Below are 25,589 nucleotides of genomic sequence, written 5' to 3'. Positions count from 1 at the left end.
AAACAACACACTCAGAACCCCTCTGGACCGATGGTACTGTGGAGGCTAGGTCAAACAACACACTCAGAACCCCTCTGGGCCGTTGGTACTGTGTAGGCTCGGTCAAACAACACACTCAGAACCCCTCTGGGCCGATGGTACTGTGGAGGCTAGGTCAAACAACACACTCAGAACCCCTCTGGGCCGATGGTACTGTGTCGGCTAGGTCAAACAACACACTCAGAACCCCTCTGGTCCGATGGCACTGTGTAGGCTAGGTCAAACAACACACTCAGAACCCCTCTGGTCCGATGGTACTGTGGAGGCTAGGTCAAACAACACACTCAGAACCCCTCTGGTCCGATGGTACTGTGGAGGCTAGGTCAAACAACACACTCAGAACCCCTCTGGTCCGATGGTACTGTGGAGGCTAGGTCAAACAACACACTCAGAACCCCTCTGGGCCGTTGGTACTGTGTAGGCTCGGTCGAACAACACACTCAGAACCCCTCTGGGCCGATGGTACTGTGGAGGCTAGGTCGAACAACACACTCAGAACCCCTCTGGGCCGATGGTACTGTGTAGGCTAGGTCAAACAACACACTCAGAACCCCTCTGGACCGATGGTACTGTGTCGGCTAAGTCAAACAACATAGCTTCGTCTGGCATTGTACAGAAACAGACTATTCTCTATTACTGCAGTCTCGAGAGGATCTTTATAGTGTACCTACGATAGATGTCACATCTTTATAGCAATGACCTATTGTGGATTTCTGGTGACCATTAAAAATGGTGTGCATGTGTGTTAAACACGAATCAGAGAGCCAATGCACCGCGACAAGTTTAGTTCTGGACGTTTTATTGAAAGACAGACAGACAGACCTTATATGCAGGCCAGCATCTGAGAGGGTCTCAAGAAGTTTACATCAGAAGAAGATCAGAAGAAGATGAACAAAGCAGTATACAGTAGAATCAATCAATTTCAAAATGATCAAAACCAGTCAACAAGGGCCTCCCGAGTGGTGTAGTGGTCTAAGGCTACTAGAGATCCTGGTTCAAGTCCAGGCCCTGTCACAGCCGGCCGTGACCGGGAGACCCATGGGGCAGGCGCACAATTGGCCCAGTGTCGTCCGGGTTAGGGGAGGGTTTGGCCGGCAGCGATGTTCTTGTCCCATCATGCTCTAGCGACTCCTGTGGCGGGGCCGGGCGCAGTTCACGCTGACACGGTCGCCAGGTGTTACGGTGTTTCCTCCGACACATTGGTGCGGCTGGCTTCCGGGGTAAGTGGGCATTGTGTCGGGTTGAGCAGTGCGGATTGGGTTGTGTTTCGGAGGACGCACGGCTCTCGACCTTCGCCTCTCCCGAGTCCGTACGGGAGTTGCAGCGATGAGACAAGACTGTAACTACCAATTGGATACCATGGAATTGGGGAGAAAAAAAATGGGTAAAAAAAATATAAAATATAAAAACTGTCAACAGATCAGGGAATAAGAAGAATAAAAACAGTTTGTGTGTCAAAGAGCAGTGTGTTACATACATACATACATACATAGTCAGTCAGTGTATATAAACATCAACATCCCGTCTGGTTTTTACTACACGCTAGGTTTTCTGTACAAGTGGACACGCTACAGGACATACCCAACGAGTCGTGATCATGTGTTTACACATGTTTATCAACAATAAATATAAATATAAATTATAAATCATTTGATTAATTAATTTAAACATTTTAAAAAGGACAAAATACACAAAAAAAAGTTGACGGGAAATGGATTGATTTGAAACAGTCTCCGTCCCAAATTACACCCTATTCAGTGTTTCCCAACTCCAGTCCTCCACTACCCCCAACAGCCCAATTCCAGTATTGGAGTTGGGATGTTGGGGGGACTGCAGGACTGGAGTTGGCCTGTTGGGGGGACTGGAGGACTGGAATTGGCCTGTTGGGGGGACTGGAGGACTGGAGTTGGGCTTTTGGGGGGACTGGAGGACTGGAGTTGGGCTGTTGGGGGGACTGAAGGACTGGAGTTGGGATGTTGGGGGACTGGAGGACTGGAGTTGGGCTGTTGGGGAACTGGAGGACTGGAGTTGGGCTGTTGGGGATAGTGGAGGACTGGAGTTGGGTTGTTGGGGTACTGGAGGACTGGAGTTGGGCTGTTATAGGTACTGGAGAACTGTAGTTGGGCTGTTGAGGGTACTGAAGGACGGGAGTTGGGCTGTTGGTAGGACTGCAGATGGGCGGTTGGGGGACAGGAGGACTGAAGGACTGAGGGACTGGAGTTGGGCTGTTAGGGGGACTGGAGGACTGGAGTTGGGCTGTTGGGGGGACTGGAGCTGGAGTTGGGCTGTTGGGGGGACTGGAGGACTGGAGATGGGAAGCACTGCCCTACATAGTGCACTACTTGGGGTCTGGTCATTAGAAGCACACTATATTGAGAATGGAGTGCATGCTGGGACAAAGGGACTCTCTACAGGGGACAGGCCTTAGTTTAATAATAACCATTTTAGGATATGATGATGACAAAAGAGGAATCTATTCAGTTCATTTTATTTACAGTTTGGGATCAATAAAGGAGATGACAAGACGAGTAGAGGAGAGGAAGGGAGCGTAGAGTAGAGGAGAGGAAGGGAGCGTAGAGTAGAGGAAGGGAGCGTAGAGTAGAGGAGAGGAAGGGAGCGTAGAGTAGAGGGGATCAGTCATGTATAGAGTAGAGGAGAGGAAGGGAGCGTAGAGTAGAGGAAGGGAGCGTAGAGTAGAGGAGAGGAAGGGAGCGTAGAGTAGAGGAAGGGAGCGTAGAGTAGAGGAGAGGAAGGGAGCGTAGAGTAGAGGAGAGGAAGGGAGCGTAGAGTAGAGGGGATCAGTCATGTATAGAGTAGAGGAGAGGAAGGGAGCGTAGAGTAGAGGGGATCAGTCATGTATAGAGTAGAGGAGAGGAAGGGAGCGTAGAGTAGAGGAAGGGAGCGTAGAGTAGAGGAGAGGAAGGGAGCGTAGAGTAGAGGAAGGGAGCGTAGAGTAGAGGAGAGGAAGGGAGCGTAGAGTAGAGGAGAGGAAGGGAGCGTAGAGTAGAGGGGATCAGTCATGTATAGAGTAGAGGGGATCAGTCATGTATAGAGTAGAGTAGAGTAGAGTAGAGGGAATCAGTCAGGTGTAGAGTAGAGTAGAGTAGAGGGAATCGGTCAAGTGTAGAGTAGAGTAGAGGGAATCAGTTAAGTGTAGAGTAGAGTAGAGTAGAGGGAATCGGTCATGTATAGAGTAGAGTAGAGTAGAGGGAATCAGTCAAGTGTAGAGTAGAGTAGAGTAGATAGAATCAGTCATGTATAGAGTAGAGTAGAGTAGATAGAATCAGTCAAGTGTAGAGTAGAGTAGAGTAGATAGAATCAGTCATGTATAGAGTAGAGTAGAGTAGAGTAGAGGGGATCAGTCATGTATAGAGTAGAGTAGAGTAGAGTAGAGGGAATCAGTCAGGTGTAGAGTAGAGTAGAGTAGAGTAGAGGGAATCAGTCAGGTGTAGAGTAGAGTAGATAGAATCAGTCATGTATAGAGTAGACTGTCCACATCATCCTGTCACTGCCCAGCTCTGTTGAGAGATTGAATCAACTCTGTTGAGAGACTGAATCAACTCTGTTGAGAGACTGAATCAGCTCTGTTGAGAGATTGAATCAACTCTGTTTTGAGACTGAATCAACTCTGTTGAGAGACTGAATCAGCTCTGTTGAGAGACTGAACCAGCTCTGTTGAGAGACTGAATCAGCTCTGTTGAGAGACTGAATCAGCTCTGTTGAGAGACTGAATCAGCTCTGTTGAGAGACTGAATCAACTCCGTTGAGAGACTGAACCAGCTCTGTTGAGAAACTGAATCAACTCCGTTGAGAGACTGACTCAACTCTGTTGAGAGACTGTCCGTTGAGAGACATCATCCTGTCACTGAATCAACTCTGTTGAGAGACTGAATCAACTCTGTTGAGAGACTGAATCAACTCTGTTGAGAGACTGAATCAACTCTGTTGAGAGACTGAATCAATGAGAGACTGAATCAGCTCTGTTGAGAGACTGAATCAGCTCTGTTGAGAGATTGAATCAACTCTGTTGAGAGACTGAATCAACTCTTTGAGACTGAATCAACTCTGTTGAGAGACTGAATCAGCTCTGTTGAGAGACTGAATCAACCAGCTCTGTTGAGAGACTGAACCAGCTCTGTTGAGAGACTGAATCAGCTCTGTTGAGAGACTGAATCAGCTCTGTTGAGAGACTGAATCAGCTCTGTTGAGAGACTGAATCAACTCCGTTGAGAGACTGAACCAGCTCTGTTGAGAAACTGAATCAACTCCGTTGAGAGACTGACTCAACTCTGTTGAGAGACTGAATCAACTCCGTTGAGAGACTGAATCAACTCTGTTGAGAGACTGAATCAACTCCGTTGAGAGACTGAATCAACTCTGTTGAGAGACTGAATCAACTCTGTTGAGAGACTGAATCAACTCTGTTGAGAGACTGAATCAACTCTGTTGAGAGACTGAATCAACTCTGTTGAGAGACTGAATCAACTCCGTTGAGAGACTGAATCAGCTCTGTTGAGAGACTGAATCAGCTCTGTTGAGAGATTGAATCAACTCTGTTGAGAGACTGAATCAACTCTGTTGAGAGACTGAATCAACTCTGTTGAGAGACTGAATCAACTCTGTTGAGAGACTGAATCAACTCTGTTGAGAGACTGAATCAACTCCGTTGAGAGACTGAATCAGTTCTGTTGAGAGACTGAATCAACTCTGTTGAGAGACTGAATCAACTCCGTTGAGAGACTGAATCAACTCTGTTGAGAGACTGAATCAGTTCTGTTGAGAGACTGAATCAACTCTGTTGAGAGACTGAATCAACTCCGTTGAGAGACTGAATCAGCTCTGTTGAGAAACTGAATCAACTCTGTTGAGTTTTACCATCAGGGTTGGGATCAATTCCATTTCACTCCAATCAATTCAGGAGATTAATTTGAATTCAATACATTTCTGATTCTTCAAATTAATTGAACAATCCAGAGTGTGAATTATACGGTGACATTCGGGGGGATAAAAAAAAAAGTAATTTATTAACAATAAAGATTTTTTTATTAACTTTTAATATTTAATTTCTCCAAAATATCTCCAACATCCAGACAGTGCACTGTGCACCAGCCATTTTAGGAACGGACAGAGACATCTGGAATAAAACACAAAAAAGAGTGGAATGACATTCGGTGATGTCCCCCCCCAAAAACCTGGGAACACCTGAGAACTAACGGAATATCATCATGGGACCGGACAAAATCTGAACCAATCATACAAGTCTATGTTTCACAAGTTTGGACATCAAAGAAGAGAACAGTAGAATACAGTAGAATACAGTAGACTACAGTAGAGTACAGAATAGTAGAATATAGAACAGTACAGAACAGTAGAATACAGAACAGGACAGAACAGTAGAACACAGTAGAGTACAGAACAGTAGAATACAGAACAGAACAGTAGAATACAGAACAGTAGAATACAGAACAGTATAATACAGAACAGTACAGAACAGTAGAATACAGAACAGTAGAATACAGAACAGTAGAATACAGAACAGAACAGTAGAATACAGAACAGTACAGAACAGTAGAATACAGAACAGTAGAATACAGAACAGAACAGTAGAATACAGAACAGTACAGAACAGTAGAATACAGAACAGTAGAATACAGTACAGAACAGTAGAATACAGAACAGAACAGAACAGTATAATACAGAACAGTAGAATACAGAACAGAACAGAACAGTATAATACAGAACAGTAGAATACAGAACAGTAGAATACAGAACAGAACAGTAGAATACAGAACAGTAGAATACAGAACAGAACAGTAGAATACAGAACAGTACAGAACAGTAGAATACAGAACAGTAGAATACAGAACAGAACAGAACAGTATAATACAGAACAGTAGAATACAGAACAGGACAGAACAGTAGAATACAGAACAGAACAGTAGAATACAGAACAGTAGAATACAGAACAGGACAGAACAGTAGAATACAGAACAGTACAGTAGAATACAGAACAGAACAGTATAATACAGAACAGAACAGTATAATACAGAACAGTAGAATACAGAACAGGACAGAACAGTAGAATACAGAACAGAACAGTAGAATACAGAACAGTAGAATACAGAACAGGACAGAACAGTAGAATACAGAACAGTACAGTAGAATACAGAACAGAACAGTATAATACAGAACAGATCAGTAGAATACAGAACAGAACAGTATAATACAGAACAGAACAGTAGAATACAGAACAGTAGAATACAGAACAGTACAGAACAGTAGAATACAGAACAGAACAGTAGAATACAGAACAGTAGAATACAGTACAGTACAGTATAATACAGAACAGTAGAATACAGTACAGAACAGTACAGAACAGTAGAATACAGAACAGTAGAATACAGAACAGTAGAATACAGTACAGTACAGTATAATACAGAACAGAACAGTATAATACAGAACAGTACAGAACAGTAGAATACAGAACAGTAGAATACAGAACAGAACAGTAGAATACAGTACAGTACAGAACAGTATAATACAGAACAGAACAGTATAATACAGAACAGTACAGAACAGTAGAATACAGAACAGTAGAATACAGTACAGAACAGTATAATACAGAACAGTACAGAACAGTAGAATACAGAACAGAACAGTAGAATACAGAACAGTACAGAACAGTAGAATACAGAACAGTAGAATACAGTACAGAACAGTATAATACAGAACAGTACAGAACAGTAGAATACAGAACAGTAGAATACAGAACAGAACAGTATAATACAGAACAGTAGAATACAGTACAGAACAGTATAATACAGAACAGTAGAATACAGTACAGTACAGAACAGTATAATACAGAACAGAACAGTATAATACAGAACAGTACAGAACAGTAGAATACAGAACAGTAGAATACAGTACAGTACAGAACAGTATAATACAGAACAGAACAGTACAGTATAATACAGAACAGTACAGAACAGTAGAATACAGAACAGTAGAATACAGTACAGTACAGAACAGTATAATACAGAACAGAACAGTACAGTAGAATACAGTACAGTACAGAACAGTATAATACAGAATAGAACAGTATAATACAGAACAGTACAGAACAGTATAATACAGAACAGAACAGTACAGTATAATACAGTACAGTACAGAACAGTATAATACAGAACAGAACAGTATAATACAGAACAGTACAGAACAGTAGAATACAGAACAGTAGAATACAGAACAGAACAGTATAATACAGAACAGTACAGAACAGTAGAATACAGAACAGTAGAATACAGTACAGTACAGAACAGTATAATACAGAACAGAACAGAACAGTATAATACAGAACAGAACAGTATAATACAGAACAGTACAGAACAGTAGAATACAGAACAGTAGAATACAGAACAGTAGAATACAGAACAGAACAGTACAGTAGAATACAGTACAGTACAGAACAGTATAATACAGAACAGAACAGTATAATACAGAACAGTACAGAACAGTAGAATACAGAACAGTAGAATACAGTACAGAACAGTATAATACAGAACAGTACAGAACAGTAGAATACAGAACAGAACAGTAGAATACAGAACAGTACAGAACAGTAGAATACAGAACAGTAGAATACAGTACAGAACAGTATAATACAGAACAGTACAGAACAGTAGAATACAGAACAGTAGAATACAGTACAGAACAGTATAATACAGAACAGTACAGAACAGTAGAATACAGAACAGAACAGTAGAATACAGAACAGTACAGAACAGTAGAATACAGTACAGAACAGTATAATACAGAACAGTACAGAACAGTAGAATACAGAACAGTAGAATACAGAACAGAACAGTAGAATACAGAACAGTAGAATACAGTACAGAACAGTATAATACAGAACAGTACAGAACAGTAGAATACAGAACAGTAGAATACAGAACAGAACAGTAGAATACAGAACAGTACAGAACAGTATAATACAGAACAGTACAGAACAGTAGAATACAGAACAGTAGAATACAGTACAGAACAGTAGAATACAGAACAGTACAGAACAGTAGAATACAGAACAGAACAGTATAATACAGAACAGTACAGAACAGTAGAATACAGAACAGTAGAATACAGAACAGTAGAATACAGTACAGAACAGTATAATACAGAACAGTAGAATACATAACAGTATAATACAGAACAGTACAGAACAGTAGAATACAGAACAGTAGCATACAGAACAGTAGAATACAGTACAGAACAGTATAATACAGAACAGTAGAATACAGAACAGAACAGTAGAATACAGAACAGTAGAATACAGAACAGAACAGAACAGTAGAATACAGAACAGTACAGAACAGTAGAATACAGAACAGTAGAATACAGAACAGAACAGAACAGTAGAATACAGAACAGTAGAATACAGAACAGGACAGAACAGAACTGTAGAATACAGAACAGTACAGAACAGTAGAATACAGAACAGGACAGAACAGTAGAACACAGTAGAATACATAACAGTACAGAACAATAGAATACAGAACAGAACAGTAGAATACAGTACAGTACAGAACAGTAGAATACAGAACAGAACAGTAGAATACAGTACAGTACAGAACAGTAGAATACAGAACAGAACAGTAGAATACAGAACAGTACAGAACAGTAGAATACAGAACAGGACAGAACAGTAGAACACAGTAGAATACATAACAGTACACAACAGTAGAATACATAACAGTACACAACAGTAGAATACATAACAGTACAGAACAATAGAATACAGAACAGAACAGTAGAATACAGTACAGTACAGAACAGTAGAATACAGAACAGTACAGAACAGTATAATACAGAACAGTACAGAACAGGACAGAACAGTAGAATACAGAACAGTAGAATACAGAACAGTAGAATACAGAACAGTACAGAACAGTAGAATACAGAACAGTAGAATACAGAACAGAACAGTAGAATACAGAACAGGACAGAACAGTAGAACACAGTAGAATACAGTAGAGTACACAACAGTAGAATACATAACAGTACAGAACAATAGAATACAGAACAGAACAGTAGAATACAGTACAGAACAGAACAGTAGAATACAGAACAGTACAGAACAGTAGAATACAGAAAAGTAGGGAACAGTAGAATACAGTACAGTACAGAACAGTAGAATACAGTACAGCACAGAACAGTAGAATAACGTACAGAACAGTAGAATACAGAACAGTACAGAACAGTAGAATACAGTACAGTACAAACAGTAGAGTACAGTAGAATACAGAACAGAACAGCAGAGTACAGAACACTACAGAATGGTAGAATACAGAACAGTACAGTAGAATACAGAACAGTACAGAACAGCAGAATACAGAACAGAACAGTAGAACACAGAACAGAACAGTAGAACACAGAACAGTAGAATACAGAACAGTACAATACAGAACAGTAGAGTACAGTACAGAACAGTAGAATACAGTACAGTACAGTACAGAACAGTATAATACAGAACAGAACAGTAGAATACAGAACAGAGCAGTAGAACACAGAACAGTAGAATACAGAACAGTACAATACAGAACAGTAGAGTACAGTACAGAACAGTAGAATACAGTACAGTACAGAACAGAACAGTAGAATACAGAACAGAACAGTAGAATACAGAACAGTAGAATACAGAACAGTACAGAACAGTAGAATACAGAACAGTAGAATACAGAACAGAACAGTAGAATACAGAACAGTAGAATACAGAACAGTACAGTACAGTAGAATACAGAACAGTAGAATACAGTACGGAACATTAGAATACAGTACAGAACAGTAGAATACAGAACAGAACAGTAGAATACAGAACAGCACAGAACAGTAGAATACAGAACAGAACAGTAGAATACAGAACAGAACAGTAGAATACAGAACAGAACAGTAGAATACAGTACAGTACAGAACAGTATAATACAGAACAGAACAGTATAATACAGAACAGTACAGAACAGTAGAATACAGAACAGTAGAATACAGTACAGAACAGTATAATACAGAACAGTACAGAACAGTAGAATACAGAACAGAACAGTAGAATACAGAACAGTACAGAACAGTAGAATACAGAACAGTAGAATACAGTACAGAACAGTATAATACAGAACAGTACAGAACAGTAGAATACAGAACAGTAGAATACAGAACAGAACAGTATAATACAGAACAGTAGAATACAGTACAGAACAGTATAATACAGAACAGTAGAATACAGTACAGTACAGAACAGTATAATACAGAACAGAACAGTATAATACAGAACAGTACAGAACAGTAGAATACAGAACAGTAGAATACAGTACAGTACAGAACAGTATAATACAGAACAGAACAGTACAGTATAATACAGAACAGTACAGAACAGTAGAATACAGAACAGTAGAATACAGTACAGTACAGAACAGTATAATACAGAACAGAACAGTACAGTAGAATACAGTACAGTACAGAACAGTATAATACAGAATAGAACAGTATAATACAGAACAGTACAGAACAGTATAATACAGAACAGAACAGTACAGTATAATACAGTACAGTACAGAACAGTATAATACAGAACAGAACAGTATAATACAGAACAGTACAGAACAGTAGAATACAGAACAGTAGAATACAGAACAGAACAGTATAATACAGAACAGTACAGAACAGTAGAATACAGAACAGTAGAATACAGTACAGTACAGAACAGTATAATACAGAACAGAACAGAACAGTATAATACAGAACAGAACAGTATAATACAGAACAGTACAGAACAGTAGAATACAGAACAGTAGAATACAGAACAGTAGAATACAGAACAGAACAGTACAGTAGAATACAGTACAGTACAGAACAGTATAATACAGAACAGAACAGTATAATACAGAACAGTACAGAACAGTAGAATACAGAACAGTAGAATACAGTACAGAACAGTATAATACAGAACAGTACAGAACAGTAGAATACAGAACAGTAGAATACAGAACAGAACAGTAGAATACAGAACAGTACAGAACAGTAGAATACAGAACAGTAGAATACAGTACAGAACAGTATAATACAGAACAGTACAGAACAGTAGAATACAGAACAGTAGAATACAGTACAGAACAGTATAATACAGAACAGTACAGAACAGTAGAATACAGAACAGAACAGTATAATACAGAACAGTACAGAACAGTAGAATACAGAACAGTAGAATACAGAACAGAACAGTAGAATACAGAACAGTAGAATACAGTACAGAACAGTATAATACAGAACAGTACAGAACAGTAGAATACAGAACAGTAGAATACAGAACAGAACAGTAGAATACAGAACAGTACAGAACAGTATAATACAGAACAGTACAGAACAGTAGAATACAGAACAGTAGAATACAGTACAGAACAGTAGAATACAGAACAGTACAGAACAGTAGAATACAGAACAGAACAGTATAATACAGAACAGTACAGAACAGTAGAATACAGAACAGTAGAATACAGAACAGTAGAATACAGTACAGAACAGTATAATACAGAACAGTAGAATACATAACAGTATAATACAGAACAGTACAGAACAGTAGAATACAGAACAGTAGAATACAGAACAGTAGAATACAGTACAGAACAGTATAATACAGAACAGTAGAATACAGAACAGAACAGTAGAATACAGAACAGTAGAATACAGAACAGAACAGAACAGTAGAATACAGAACAGTACAGAACAGTAGAATACAGAACAGTAGAATACAGAACAGAACAGAACAGTAGAATACAGAACAGTAGAATACAGAACAGGACAGAACAGAACTGTAGAATACAGAACAGTACAGAACAGTAGAATACAGAACAGGACAGAACAGTAGAACACAGTAGAATACATAACAGTACAGAACAATAGAATACAGAACAGAACAGTAGAATACAGTACAGTACAGAACAGTAGAATACAGAACAGAACAGTAGAATACAGTACAGTACAGAACAGTAGAATACAGAACAGAACAGTAGAATACAGAACAGTACAGAACAGTAGAATACAGAACAGGACAGAACAGTAGAACACAGTAGAATACATAACAGTACACAACAGTAGAATACATAACAGTACACAACAGTAGAATACATAACAGTACAGAACAATAGAATACAGAACAGAACAGTAGAATACAGTACAGTACAGAACAGTAGAATACAGAACAGTACAGAACAGTATAATACAGAACAGTACAGAACAGGACAGAACAGTAGAATACAGAACAGTAGAATACAGAACAGTAGAATACAGAACAGTACAGAACAGTAGAATACAGAACAGTAGAATACAGAACAGAACAGAACAGTAGAATACAGAACAGGACAGAACAGTAGAACACAGTAGAATACAGTAGAGTACACAACAGTAGAATACATAACAGTACAGAACAATAGAATACAGAACAGAACAGTAGAATACAGTACAGAACAGAACAGTAGAATACAGAACAGTACAGAACAGTAGAATACAGAAAAGTAGGGAACAGTAGAATACAGTACAGTACAGAACAGTAGAATACAGTACAGCACAGAACAGTAGAATAACGTACAGAACAGTAGAATACAGAACAGTACAGAACAGTAGAATACAGTACAGTACAAACAGTAGAGTACAGTAGAATACAGAACAGAACAGTAGAATACAGAACAGTACAGAACAGCAGAATACAGAACAGAACAGTAGAATACAGAACAGAACAGTAGAACACAGAACACAGAATACAGAACAGTAGAATAGAACAGTACAATACAGAACAGTAGAGTACAGTACAGAACAGTAGAATACAGTACAGTACAGTACAGAACAGTATAATACAGAACAGAACAGTAGAATACAGAACAGAGCAGTAGAACACAGAACAGTAGAATACAGCAGAATACAGAACAGAACAGTAGAACACAGAACAGAGCAGTAGAACACAGAACAGTAGAATACAGAACAGTACAATACAGAACAGTAGAGTACAGTACAGAACAGTAGAATACAGTACAGTACAGTACAGAACAGTATAATACAGAACAGAACAGTAGAATACAGAACAGAGCAGTAGAACACAGAACAGTAGAATACAGAACAGTACAATACAGAACAGTAGAGTACAGTACAGAACAGTAGAATACAGTACAGTACAGAACAGAACAGTAGAATACAGAACAGAACAGTAGAATACAGAACAGTAGAATACAGAACAGTACAGAACAGTAGAATACAGAACAGTAGAATACAGAACAGAACAGTAGAATACAGAACAGTAGAATACAGAACAGTACAGAACAGTAGAATACAGAACAGAACAGTAGAATACAGAACAGCACAGAACAGTAGAATACAGAACAGAACAGTAGAATACAGAACAGAACAGTAGAATACAGAACAGTACAGAACAGTAGAATACAGAACAGAACAGTAGAATACAGAACAGCACAGAACAGTAGAATACAGAACAGTAGAATACAGAACAGTACAGAACAGTAGAATACAGAACAGAACAGTAGAATACAGTACAGAACAGTAGAATACAGAACAGAACAGTAGAATACAGAACATAACAGTAGAATACAGAACAGAGCAGTAGAACACAGTAGAATACAGAACAGTACAGAACAGTAGAATACAGAACAGAACAGTAGAATACAGAACAGCACAGAACAGTAGAATACAGAACAGTAGAATACAGAACAGTACAGAACAGTAGAATACAGTACGGAACATTTGAATACAGTACAGAACAGTAGAATACAGAACAGAACATTAGAATACAGTAGAATAAAGAACAGAACAGAACAGTAGAATACAGAACAGAACAGTAGAGTACAGAACAGAACAGTACAATGCAGTACAGTACAGAACAGTAGAATACAGTAGAATACAGTACAGTACAGAACAGTAGAATACAGAACAGAACAGTAGAATACAGAACAGAACAGTACAATGCAGTACAGTACAGAACAGTACAGAACAGTAGAATACAGAACAGAACAGTAGAATACAGAACAGTACAGAACAGTAGAATACAGTACGGAACATTTGAATACAGTACAGAACAGTAGAATACAGAACAGAACATTAGAATACAGTAGAATAAAGAACAGAACAGCACAGTAGAATACAGAACAGAACAGTAGAATACAGAACAGAACAGTAGAATACAGAACAGAACAGTAGAATACAGAACAGAACAGTACAATGCAGTACTGTACAGAACAGTAGAATACAGTAGAATACAGTACAGTACAGAACAGTAGAATACAGAACAGAACAGTAGAATACAGAACAGAACAGTACAATGCAGTACAGTACAGAACAGTAGAATACAGAACAGAACAGTAGAATACAGAACAGAACAGTAGAGTACAGAACAGAACAGTACAATGCAGTACAGTACAGAACAGTAGAATACAGTAGAATACAGAACAGAACAGTAGAATACAGAACAGTAGAATACAGAACAGTATAATACAGAACAGATCAGTAGAATACAGAACAGAACAGTAGAATACAGAACAGAACAGTAGAATACAGAACAGTAGAATACAGAACAGTAGAATACAGAACAGAACAGTAGAATACAGAACAGAACAGAACAGTAGAATACAGTACAGTACAGAACAGAACAGTAGAATACAGTACAGAACAGAACAGTAGAATACAGAACAGAACAGAACAGTAGAATACAGTACAGAACAGAACAGTAGAATACAGTACAGAACAGAACAGTAGAATACAGTACAGAACAGAACAGTAGAATACAGTACAGAACAGTAGAATACAGAACAGTACAGAACAGTAGAATACAGAACAGTACAGTAGAATACAGTACAGAACAGTAGAATACAGAACAGTACAGAACAGTAGAATACAGAACAGTACAGTACAGAACAGAAGGGTAGAGTACAGGACAGTAGAATACAGTACAGTACAGTACAGAACAGTAGAATACAGAACAGTAGAATACAGAACAGTAGAATACAGAACAGTAGAGTACAGTACAGAACAGTAGAATACAGAACAGTAGAATACAGTACAGTACAGTAGAATACAGTACAGAACAGTAGAATACAGTACAGTACAGAACAGTAGAATACAGTACAGAACAGTAGAATACAGAACAGTACAGAACAGTAGAATACAGAACAGTATAATACAGTACAGAACAGTATAATACAGAACAGTACAGAACAGTACAGTACAGAACAGTAGAATACAGTACAGAACAGTAGAATACAGAACAGTACAGAACAGTAGAATACAGTACAGTACAGAACAGTAGAATACAGAACAGAACAGTAGAATACAGAACAGTACAGAACAGTAGAATACAGAACAGTAGAATACAGTACAGTACAGAACAGTAGAATACAGTACAGTACAGAACAGTAGAATACAGTACAGAACAGTACAGTACAGTAGAATACAGAACAGTAGAATACAGAACAGTAGAATACAGAACAGTAGAATACAGTACAGTACAGTACAGTAGAATACAGTACAGAACAGTACAGTACAGTAGAATACAGAACAGTAGAATACAGAACAGTAGAATACAGAACAGTAGAATACAGTACAGTACAGTACAGTAGAATACAGAACAGTAGAATACAGTACAGTACAGTACAGTAGAATACAGAACAGTAGAATACAGAACAGTAGAATACAGAACAGAACAGAACAGTATAATACAGAACAGTACAGAACAGTAGAATACAGAACAGTAGAATACAGAACAGAACAGTAGAATACAGAACAGTAGAATACAGAACAGAACAGTATAATACAGAACAGTACAGAACAGTAGAATACAGAACAGTAGAATACAGAACAGTAGAATACAGTACAGAACAGTATAATACAGAACAGTACAGAACAGTAGAATACAGAACAGTAGAATACAGTACAGTACAGAACAGAACAGTAGAATACAGAACAGAACAGTAGAATACAGAACAGTAGAATACAGTACAGAACAGTATAATACAGAACAGTACAGAACAGTAGAATACAGAACAGTATAATACAGAACAGTACAGAACAGTAGAATACAGAACAGTATAATACAGAACAGTACAGAACAGTAGAAAACAGAACAGAACAGTAGAACACAGTAGAATACAGAACAGTAGAATACAGAACAGTAGAATACAGAACAGTAGAATACAGAACAGTACAGAACAGTAGAATACAGAACAGTAGAATACAGTACAGAACAGTAGAATACAGAACAGTAGAATACAGAACAGTAGAATACAGAACAGAACAGTAGAATACAGAACAGAACAGTAGAATACAGAACAGTACAGAACAGTAGAATACAGAACAGAACAGTAGAATACAGAACAGTACATAACAGTAGAATACAGAACAGAACAGTAGAATACAGAACAGTACAGAACAGTAGAATACAGAACAGTAGAATACAGAACAGTACAGAACAGTAGAATACAGAACAGTACAGAACAGTAGAATACAGAACAGTAGAATACAGTACAGAACAGTAGAATACAGAACAGTACAGAACAGTAGAATACAGAACAGTATAATACAGAACAGTACAGAACAGTAGAATACGGAACAGTAGAATACAGTACAGAACAGTAGAATACAGAACAGTAGAATACAGTACAGAACAGTAGAATACAGAACAGTAGAATACAGTACAGTACAGTAGAATACAGAACAGAACAGTAGAATACAGAACAGTACAGAACAGTAGAATACAGAACAGTAGAAAACAGAACAGAACAGTAGAATACAGAACAGTACAGAACAGTAGAATACAGAACAGTAGAATACAGAACAGCACAGAACAGTAGAAAACAGAACAGAACAGTAGAACACAGTAGAATACAGAACAGTAGAATACAGAACAGTAGAATACAGAACAGTAGAATACAGAACAGTACAGAACAGTAGAATACAGAACAGTAGAATACAGTACAGAACAGTAGAATACAGAACAGTAGAATACAGTACAGTACAGTAGAATACAGAACAGAACAGTAGAATACAGAACAGTACAGAACAGTAGAATACAGAACAGTAGAAAACAGAACAGAACAGTAGAATACAGAACAGTACAGAACAGTAGAATACAGAACAGTAGAATACAGAACAGTAGAATACAGAACAGCACAGAACAGTAGAAAACAGAACAGAACAGTAGAACACAGTAGAATACAGAACAGTAGAATACAGAACAGTACAGAACAGTAGAATACAGAACAGTAGAATACAGAACAGTAGAATACAGAACAGTACAGAACAGTAGAAAACAGAACAGAACAGTAGAATACAGAACAGTACAGAACAGTAGAATACAGAACAGTAGAATACAGAACAGTACAGAACAGTAGAATACAGAACAGAACAGTAGAGTACAGAACAGAACAGTAGAATACAGTATTGTACAGTACAGTACAATAGAATACGGTAGAATACAGTACAGTACAGTATAGTACAGAACAGTAGAATACAGAACAATACAGTATAATACAGTACAGAACCGTAGAATACAGAACAATACAGTAGAATACAGTACAGTACAGTACAGTAGAGAACAGTAGAATACTGTACAGTACAAAACAGTAGAATACAGTACAGAACAGTAGAATACAGTACAGAACAATAGAATACAGTACAGTACCGAACAGTAGAATACCGTACAGCACAAAACAGTAGAGTACAGTACAGTACAGAACAGTAGAATACAGTACAGTACAGTACAGTACAGTAGAATACAGTACAGAACATTAGAATACAGTAAAGTACCGAACAGTAGAATACCGTACAGTACAAAACAGTAGAGTACAGTACAGTACAGAACAATAGAATACAGTACAGTACAGAACAGTAGAATACAGTACAGAACAGTACAATACAGTACAGTACAGTACAGTACAGAACAGTAGAATACAGTACAGTACAGTACAGAACAGTAGAATACAGTATAATACAGTACAGAACAGTAGAGTACAGTACAGAACAGTAGAATACATTACAGTACAGTAGAATACAGTACAGTAGAATACAGTAGAGTACAGTAGAATACAGTACAGTACAAAACAGTAGAGTACAGCATAATACAGTACAGTACAGTAGAACACAGTACAGTACAGTAGAATACAGTACATTACAAAACAGCAGAATACAGTACATTGCATTACAGTAGAATACAGTACAGTAGAACACAGTACATTACAGAACAGTAGAATACAGTACATTACAGTACAGTAGAATAGAGTACAGTAGAATACAGTACATTACAGAACAGTAGAATACAGTACATTACAGTACAGTAGAATACAGTACATTAGAGTTCAGTAGAGTAGAGTGCAGTAGAGTAGAGTACAGTAGAGTAGAGTTCAGTAGAGTAGAGTTCAGTACAGTACAGTAGAATACAGTTTATTACAGACCAGTAGAATACAGTACAGTAGAGTTCAGTAGAGTAGAGTTCAGTAGAGTACAGTAGAGTTCAGTACAGTACAATAGAATACAGTATATTACAGAACAGTAGAATACAGTACAGTAGAGTTCAGTAGAGTAGAGTACAGTAGAGTTCAGTACAGTACAGTAGAATACAGTATATTACAGAACAGTGGAATACAGTACAGTTGTACTCAACTCGTTTGCTCTACTGTGTACTGTACTGTATTAAACTCTTGTCTATATTATATTGTACTGAGCTCTACTGAACTCTACTGTACTGTACTCTACTGAACTCTACTCTACTGAACTCTAATGTACTGAACTCTACTCTACAGTATTGTACTCCACTGAACTCTACTCATCTTTACTCTACTGAACTCTACTGTACTGTACTGCACTCGACTGAACTCTACTGTAATGTACTGTACTGAACTCTACTGAACTCTACTGAACTGTACTCTACTGAACTCTACCCTACTGAACTCTACTGTACTGTACTCTACTGTACTGTACTCTACTGAACTCTACTCTACTGAACTCTAATGTACTGAACTCTACTCTACAGTATTGTACTCCACTGAACTCTACTCTACTCAACTTTACTCTACTGAACTCTACTCAACTTTACTCTACTGAACTCTACTCAACTTTACTTTACTCTACTGTAATCTACTGAGCTCTACTGTACTGAACTTTACTGTACTCTACTGAACTCTACTCTACTAAACTCTACTCGACTGTACTCTACTGAACTCTACTCTACTCTACTGTACTGAACTGTACTGAACTCTACTCTACTGTACTTATCTCTACTGTACTGTAATGTAATGTACTGTACTGAACTCTACTGTACTGTACTGATCTCTACTGTACTGTACTGTAATGTACTGTACTGTACTGTAATGTAATGTACTGTACTGAACTCTACTGTACTGTACTGAACTCTACTGTACTGTACTCTACTGTACTGTACTCTACTCTACTGTACTGTACTGTACTCTACTGAACTGAACTACTGTACTGTACTGTACTCTACTGAACTCTACTGTACTGTACTGAACTCTACTGTACTGTACTGAACTCTACTGTACTGAACTGTACTGTATTGTACTGAACTCTACTGTACTGTACTGTACTCTACTGTACTGAACTGTACTGTATTGTACTGAACTCTACTGTACTGAACTGTACTGTACTCTACTGTACTGAACTGTACTGTATTGTACTGTACTCTACTGTACTGAACTCTACTGTACTGTACTCTACTGTACTGTATTGTACTGAACTCTACTGTACTGAACTGTACTGTATTGTACTATCCTATACTGTCCAAACTTGTGAACCCAACTGTGGTTTGTGACTACTATGATTGCCCATCGTAGAAAATTAAATGGCAGAAATTCCGTTACAAACGTTTATGGAAATTCCATTACCGATTTGGTTAGGGAATTTCAAGTTTTAATCACTTGATAATTTATAAACAACATGTATATCAGTAAAAGAACTATAACAAATTGATAGGTCTACCTGTACTTTTTCTGCGGGCTGTCATTATGCCCCTCCTCATGAGGGAGAGAAATTAGACAATATTGTGGTTGTGGTAAAAGAATTACAAGATACAAGGCAATATTTCTTAAACTTACAGAAGGAAGGAAAATGTCTCCAAAACTAAACATACAGTAAGTGTTGATATTCATCTACCTCTCTCTCTCTACCGCACCGGCTGTCTCTACCTCTCTCTCTCTACCGCACCGGCTGTCTCTACCTCTCTCTCTCTACCGCACCGGCTGTCTCTACCTCTCTCTCTCTACTGCACCGGCTGTCTCTACCTCTCTCTCTCTACCGCACCGGCTGTCTCTACCTCTCTCTCTCTACTGCACCGGCTGTCTCTACCTCTCTCTCTCTACCGCACCGGCTGTCTCTACCTCTCTCTCTCTACCGCACCGGCTGTCTCTACCTCTCTCTCTACCGCACCGGCTGTCTCTACTCTCTCTCTCTACTTGTCTCTACCTCTCTCTCTCTACCGCACCGGCTGTCTCTACCTCTCTCTCTCTACTGCACCGGCTGTCTCTCTCTCTCTCTCTCTACTGCACCGGCTGTCTCTACCGCACCGGCTGTCTCCTCTCTCTCTACTGCACTACCGCACCGGCTGTCTCTACCTCTCTACCGCACCGGCTGCACCGGCTGTCTCTACCTCTCTCTCTCTACCGCACCGGTTGTCTCTACCTCTCTCTCTCTACCGCACCGGCTGTCTCTACCTCTCTCTCTCTACTGCACCGGCTGTCTCTACCTCTCTCTCTCTACTGCACCGGCTGTCTCTACCTCTCTCTCTCTACCGCACCGGTTGTCTCTACCTCTCTCTCTCTACCGCACCGGCTGTCTCTACCTCTCTCTCTCTACCGCACCGGCTGTCTCTACCTCTCTCTCTCTACCGCACCGGCTGTCTCTACCTCTCTCTCTCTACCGCACCGGCTGTCTCTACCTCTCTCTCTCTACCGCACCGGTTGTCTCTACCTCTCTCTCTCTACCGCACCGGCTGTCTCTACCTCTCTCTACTGCACCGGCTGTCTCTACCTCTCTCTCTCTACTGGCCTTTTCTAGGGAGTTTTTCCTAGCCACCGTGCTTCTACACCTGCATTGCTTGCTGTTTGGGGTTTTAGGTTGGGTTTCTGTACAGCACTTTGAGATATCAGCGGATGGCTACATAAATACATTGTATTGATTGCTGTATTTATAACACCTTGTAAGAGTGTTTCTGAGAGAGCTTTTCTAAGACCCCGTTTTCATCTGTTTGACCAGAAATCAAAGTCTTTGTTTATTCCTCATTTATAGGATGGGGGGTATATATAGCTTCATTTCATTTTTTGGGGGGGCTCTTAGCTTTCATTTGACCCCCAATTTCACATGGCCGCCCTGTTGGTGCTGATGGGCCCTGTTGGTGCTGATGGGCCCTGTTGGTGCTGATGGGCCCTGTTGGCCCTGTTGGTGCTGATGGGCCCTGTTGGCCCTGTTGGTGCTGATGGGCCCTGTTGGTGCTGATGGGCCCTGTTGGCCCTGTTGGTGCTGATGGGCCCTGTTGGTGCTGATGGGCCCTGTTGGCCCTGTTGGTGCTGATGGGCCCTGTTGGTGCTGATGGGCCCTGTTGGTGCTCATGGGCCCTGTTGGTGCTGATGGGCCCTGTTGGCCCTGTTGGTGCTGATGGGCCCTGTTGGTGCTCATGGGCCCTGTTGGTGCTCGTGGGCCCTGTTGGTGCTCGTGGGCCCTGTTGGTTCTCGTGGGCCCTGTTGGTTCTCGTGGGCCCTGCTGGTGCTCGTGGGCCTTGTTGGTGCTCGTGGGCCATGTTGGTGCTCGTGGGCCCTGGTGGTGCTCGTGGGCCATGTTGGTGCTCGTGGGCCCTGGTGGTGCTCGTGGGCCATGTTGGTGCTCGTGGGGACCTGTTGGTTCTCGTGGGCCCTGTTGGTGCTCGTGGGCCCTGTTGGTGCTCTTGGGCCCTATTGGTGCTTGTGGGCCCTGTTGGTGCTCGTGGGCCCTGTTGGTTCTCGTGGGCCCTGTTGGTGCTCGTGGGCCCTGTTGGTGCTCTTGGGCCCTATTGGTGCTTGTTGGCCCTATTGGTGCTTGTGGGCACTTTTACATGGAAATTACTATTAGCATTATTTGGAGACCGTCTCCTCCCATGTAGTTGGACTTTGTTGCATTTATAGGGGCCCTCCCCTGTAATTCACACTCTGGAACAATCTCAATCTCATGTTTCTGGTGGAGTACTAGTGTCTAGTATAAACACTTGTTCATATGTAAAAACCCATCTGTTGCTCTACTTATATCCAGTGACATACTTAGAATGAAGCAATATATTTAAGAATACATTACAGAATGGAAGAGGTCTTCTAGAATACATTACAGAATGGAAGAGGCCTTCTAGAATACATTACAGAATGGAAGAGGTCTTCTAGAATACATTACAGAATGGAAGAGGCCTTCTAGAATACATTACAGAATGGAAGAGGTCTTCTAGAATACATTACAGAATGGAAGAGGTGTTCTAGAATACATTATAGAACAGAAGAGGTGTTCTAGAATACATTATAGAACAGAAGAGGTGTTCTAGAATACATTATAGAACAGAAGAGGTGTTCTAGAATACATTATAGAACAGAAGAGGTGTTCTAGAATGCATTATAGAACAGAAGAGGTGTTCTAGAATTCATTACAGAACAGAAGAGGTGTTCTAGAATACATTATAGAACAGAAGAGGTGTTCTAGAATACATTATAGAACAGAAGAGGTGTTCTAGAATACATTATAGAACGGAAGAGGTGTTCTAGAATGCATTATAGAACAGAAGAGGTGTTCTAGAATTCATTACAGAACAGAAGAGGTGTTCTAGAATACATTATAGAACAGAAGAGGTGTTCTAGAATACATTATAGAACAGAAGAGGTGTTCTAGAATACATTATAGAACAGAAGAGGTATTCTAGAATACATTATAGAACAGAAGAGGTATTCTAGAATACATTATAGAACAGAAGAGGTATTCTAGAATACATTATAGAACAGAAGAGGTATTCTAGAATACATTATAGAACAGAAGAGGTATTCTAGAATACATTATAGAACAGAAGAGGTGTTCTAGAATACATTATAGAATGGAAGAGGTGTTCTAGAATACATTATAGAACAGAAGAGGTGTTCTAGTGTGGATATTGGGACATCTTTAGATCCAAACCCCACCCACCTTATAGGCCCTTCCCTGGCCTGGAGGATGGGGATTGGCTAGAATGGACTACCAAGTTGTAAGTCGCTCTGGATAAGAGCGTCTGCTAAATGACTTAAATGTAAATGTTAAACGTTCTAGAATACATTACAGAATGGAAGAGGTGTTCTAGAATACATTATAGAACAGAAGAGGTATTCTAGAATACATTATAGAATGGAAGAGGTGTTCTAGAATACATTATAGAACAGAAGAGGTATTCTAGAATACATTATAGAATGGAAGAGGTGTTCTAGAATACATTATAGAACAGAAGAGGTATTCTAGAATACATTATAGAACAGAAGAGGTATTCTAGAATACATTATAGAATGGAAGAGGTGTTCTAGTGTGGATATTGGGACATCTTTAGATCCAAACCCCACCCACCCACCTTATAGGCCCTTCCCTGGCCTGGAGGATGGGGATTGGCTAGAATGGACTGCTCCCATCTGTCCCTCTCTCTCCTCCTGCTCACAGATTGGCTGGCCAGGGGAGTGGGTGGGCGGGGAGGGAGGAGGGTAGGAAGGAGGGGGGATGGTGAGGTGGGGGAGGGAGGGGAGAGGTGGTCTGGGGGAGGTGGGGAGGGGCGGGGGGGAAGAGGTAGAGGTGAGGGAGGAGGAGGTGGGGGAGAGATGAGAGGAGCGGGAGCGTGAGGAGGGGGAGGTGTGTGTGCTGCGGGGGGGTTCGGGAGGCGGGGGGCAGTCACTGATCTGTTCCAGGAGAGAGGGCATGTCCCCCTCGATCTTCTCCAGCACTGCCGCCATTTGCTTCTCGATCTGTTCGATCACGCTGTCCATCTGCCAATCAGCAGTACTACTACCATGACCTCTGACCCCAACACCTCCGTGCTCCAGTCCCCCATACATCCCTCCTCCACCCCCACTGCCGTACAGAGAGGAGCAGTAGGAACCCCCGTACCCCCCCAGCTCAACCTCCTGGCCGTATGCGGTGGTGTGTCGGCCTAGACGAGGGGAGCTTCCCAGGGCCCCTATGGTATAGCTGTAGCCCCCCTCGGACGGTTTGGGTTCCCCCCTGGACATGCTGAACTCTACACTGTGCCTGTCTGCCCTCTGGTCTCTACCAATGGGGCTTGAGTCACCTCTTGGCCCTATCCCAGGTCCTACTCCCGAACCTACCCCTATTCCAAATATCCCTGCCCCTGCCCCTGCTCCAAATGTCCCTACCCCTCCCATCTCCATCCCAGTTCCTACCCCCATGGACCCTACACCCACCCCAACCTCCAATCCAGCAGGCCTCTCAGCTACAGCCTCAGGGAGCTGGGTCTGACACCAGCTCCTATCATCCGTCTCCTGCTTCTTCTCCTCCACTGGAGCCTGCACTGTCGGCCTCCTGTCAGGGGGGGGCGCTGTGGTAGTAACAGGAGCTGTAGGAGTGGGAGAGGCAGCAACAGGAGCTGTAGGAGTGGGAGAGGCAGCAACAGGAGCTGTAGGAGTGGGAGAGGCAGCAACAGGAGCTGTAGGAGTGGTAGAGGCAGCAACAGGAGCTGTAGGAGTGGGAGAGGCAGCAACAGGAGCTGTATGAGTGGTAGAAGCAGCAACAGGAGCTGTAGGAGTGGGAGAGGCAGCAACAGGAACTGTATGAGTGGTAGAGGCAGCAACAGGAACTTTAGGAGTGGTAGAGGCAGCAACAGGGATTGTAGGAGTGGTAGAGGCAGCAACAGGGATTGTAGGAGTGGTAGAGGCAGCAACAGGGACTGTAGGAGTGGTAGAGGCAGCAACAGGGACTGTAGGAGCAGCAGGGCCTGTAGGAGCAGCAGGGACTGTAGGAGCAGCAGGGCCTGTAGGAGCAGCAGGGACTGTAGGAGCAGCAGGGCCTGGGCCAGTGTTGTGGAGTTGGGCGGCCATCTTGCGCCGTTGGGTGGTTGGAGTCTCGGGAGCGACAGAGGGCGGATGCTTCTTTTCAGTGTTGTTAGGCAACGATGATACCGCTCTTTTGGGTTCAGGGACGGAGGTCGGGGTGGGATCCTGGGGCTTGGTGATGTCAGGGGTTACGGTAGGAAGCGTTTTGGTCCCTGGGTTAGTTTTGGTTTTGCCCAATGCGGCAGCCATTTTGCCTGACGTCTTCTTCAAGGCTGGCTTCTCTGGCTCCTCCCCTGGAGGTTTGGAACTGGCATTTGATTGGCTGGGGGGTTGAGAGCGCTGTTCATTGGTGGCAGAAGGAGAGATCCCTACGGAAGGACTTAGAGGGATCCTCCCTCCTACACTCTCCTCTTCCTCCCCCCTCCTCCTCACCCCTAGTCCCCCGTTCATCTCCTCCTGCTCCGGGCTGGT

At 41.0% G+C, this 25,589-nt stretch overlaps 2 protein-coding genes across 2 annotated transcripts; both read right to left on the bottom strand.

The window, feature by feature from the left end:
- Positions 1 to 827: 827 nt before the first annotated feature.
- On the bottom strand, positions 828 to 25,589 carry LOC127912334 (uncharacterized). Its single transcript, XM_052481252.1, has 2 exons — positions 23,690 to 25,589; positions 828 to 1,382 (listed from the first exon to the last, which is right to left on the bottom strand). The coding sequence occupies exon 1, from the start codon at positions 25,566 to 25,568 to the stop codon at positions 23,691 to 23,693; it is 1,878 nt and encodes a 625-aa protein (XP_052337212.1). The 5' UTR covers positions 25,569 to 25,589; the 3' UTR covers positions 828 to 1,382; position 23,690.
- LOC127912335 (collagen alpha-1(I) chain-like) lies at positions 19,923 to 22,160 on the bottom strand. The gene is made up of 2 exons (XM_052481253.1): positions 20,738 to 22,160; positions 19,923 to 20,500 (listed from the first exon to the last, which is right to left on the bottom strand). Exon 1 carries the CDS (start codon positions 21,919 to 21,921, stop codon positions 21,427 to 21,429), a length of 495 nt encoding a protein of 164 aa, XP_052337213.1. The 5' UTR covers positions 21,922 to 22,160; the 3' UTR covers positions 19,923 to 20,500; positions 20,738 to 21,426.

Source organism: Oncorhynchus keta, chromosome 27, assembly GCF_023373465.1.
Source record: "Oncorhynchus keta strain PuntledgeMale-10-30-2019 chromosome 27, Oket_V2, whole genome shotgun sequence".
NCBI lineage: Eukaryota > Metazoa > Chordata > Actinopteri > Salmoniformes > Salmonidae > Oncorhynchus > Oncorhynchus keta.
This window is presented reverse-complemented; position numbering and strand designations above follow the sequence as displayed.

Excerpts from the sequence above, each read along its gene's own strand:
- LOC127912335 (XM_052481253.1), bottom strand. The coding sequence starts at position 21,921 with ATGGCCCACGAGCACCACCAGGGCCCACGAGCACCAACATGGCCCACG.
- LOC127912334 (XM_052481252.1), bottom strand. The coding sequence starts at position 25,568 with ATGAACGGGGGACTAGGGGTGAGGAGGAGGGGGGAGGAAGAGGAGAGT.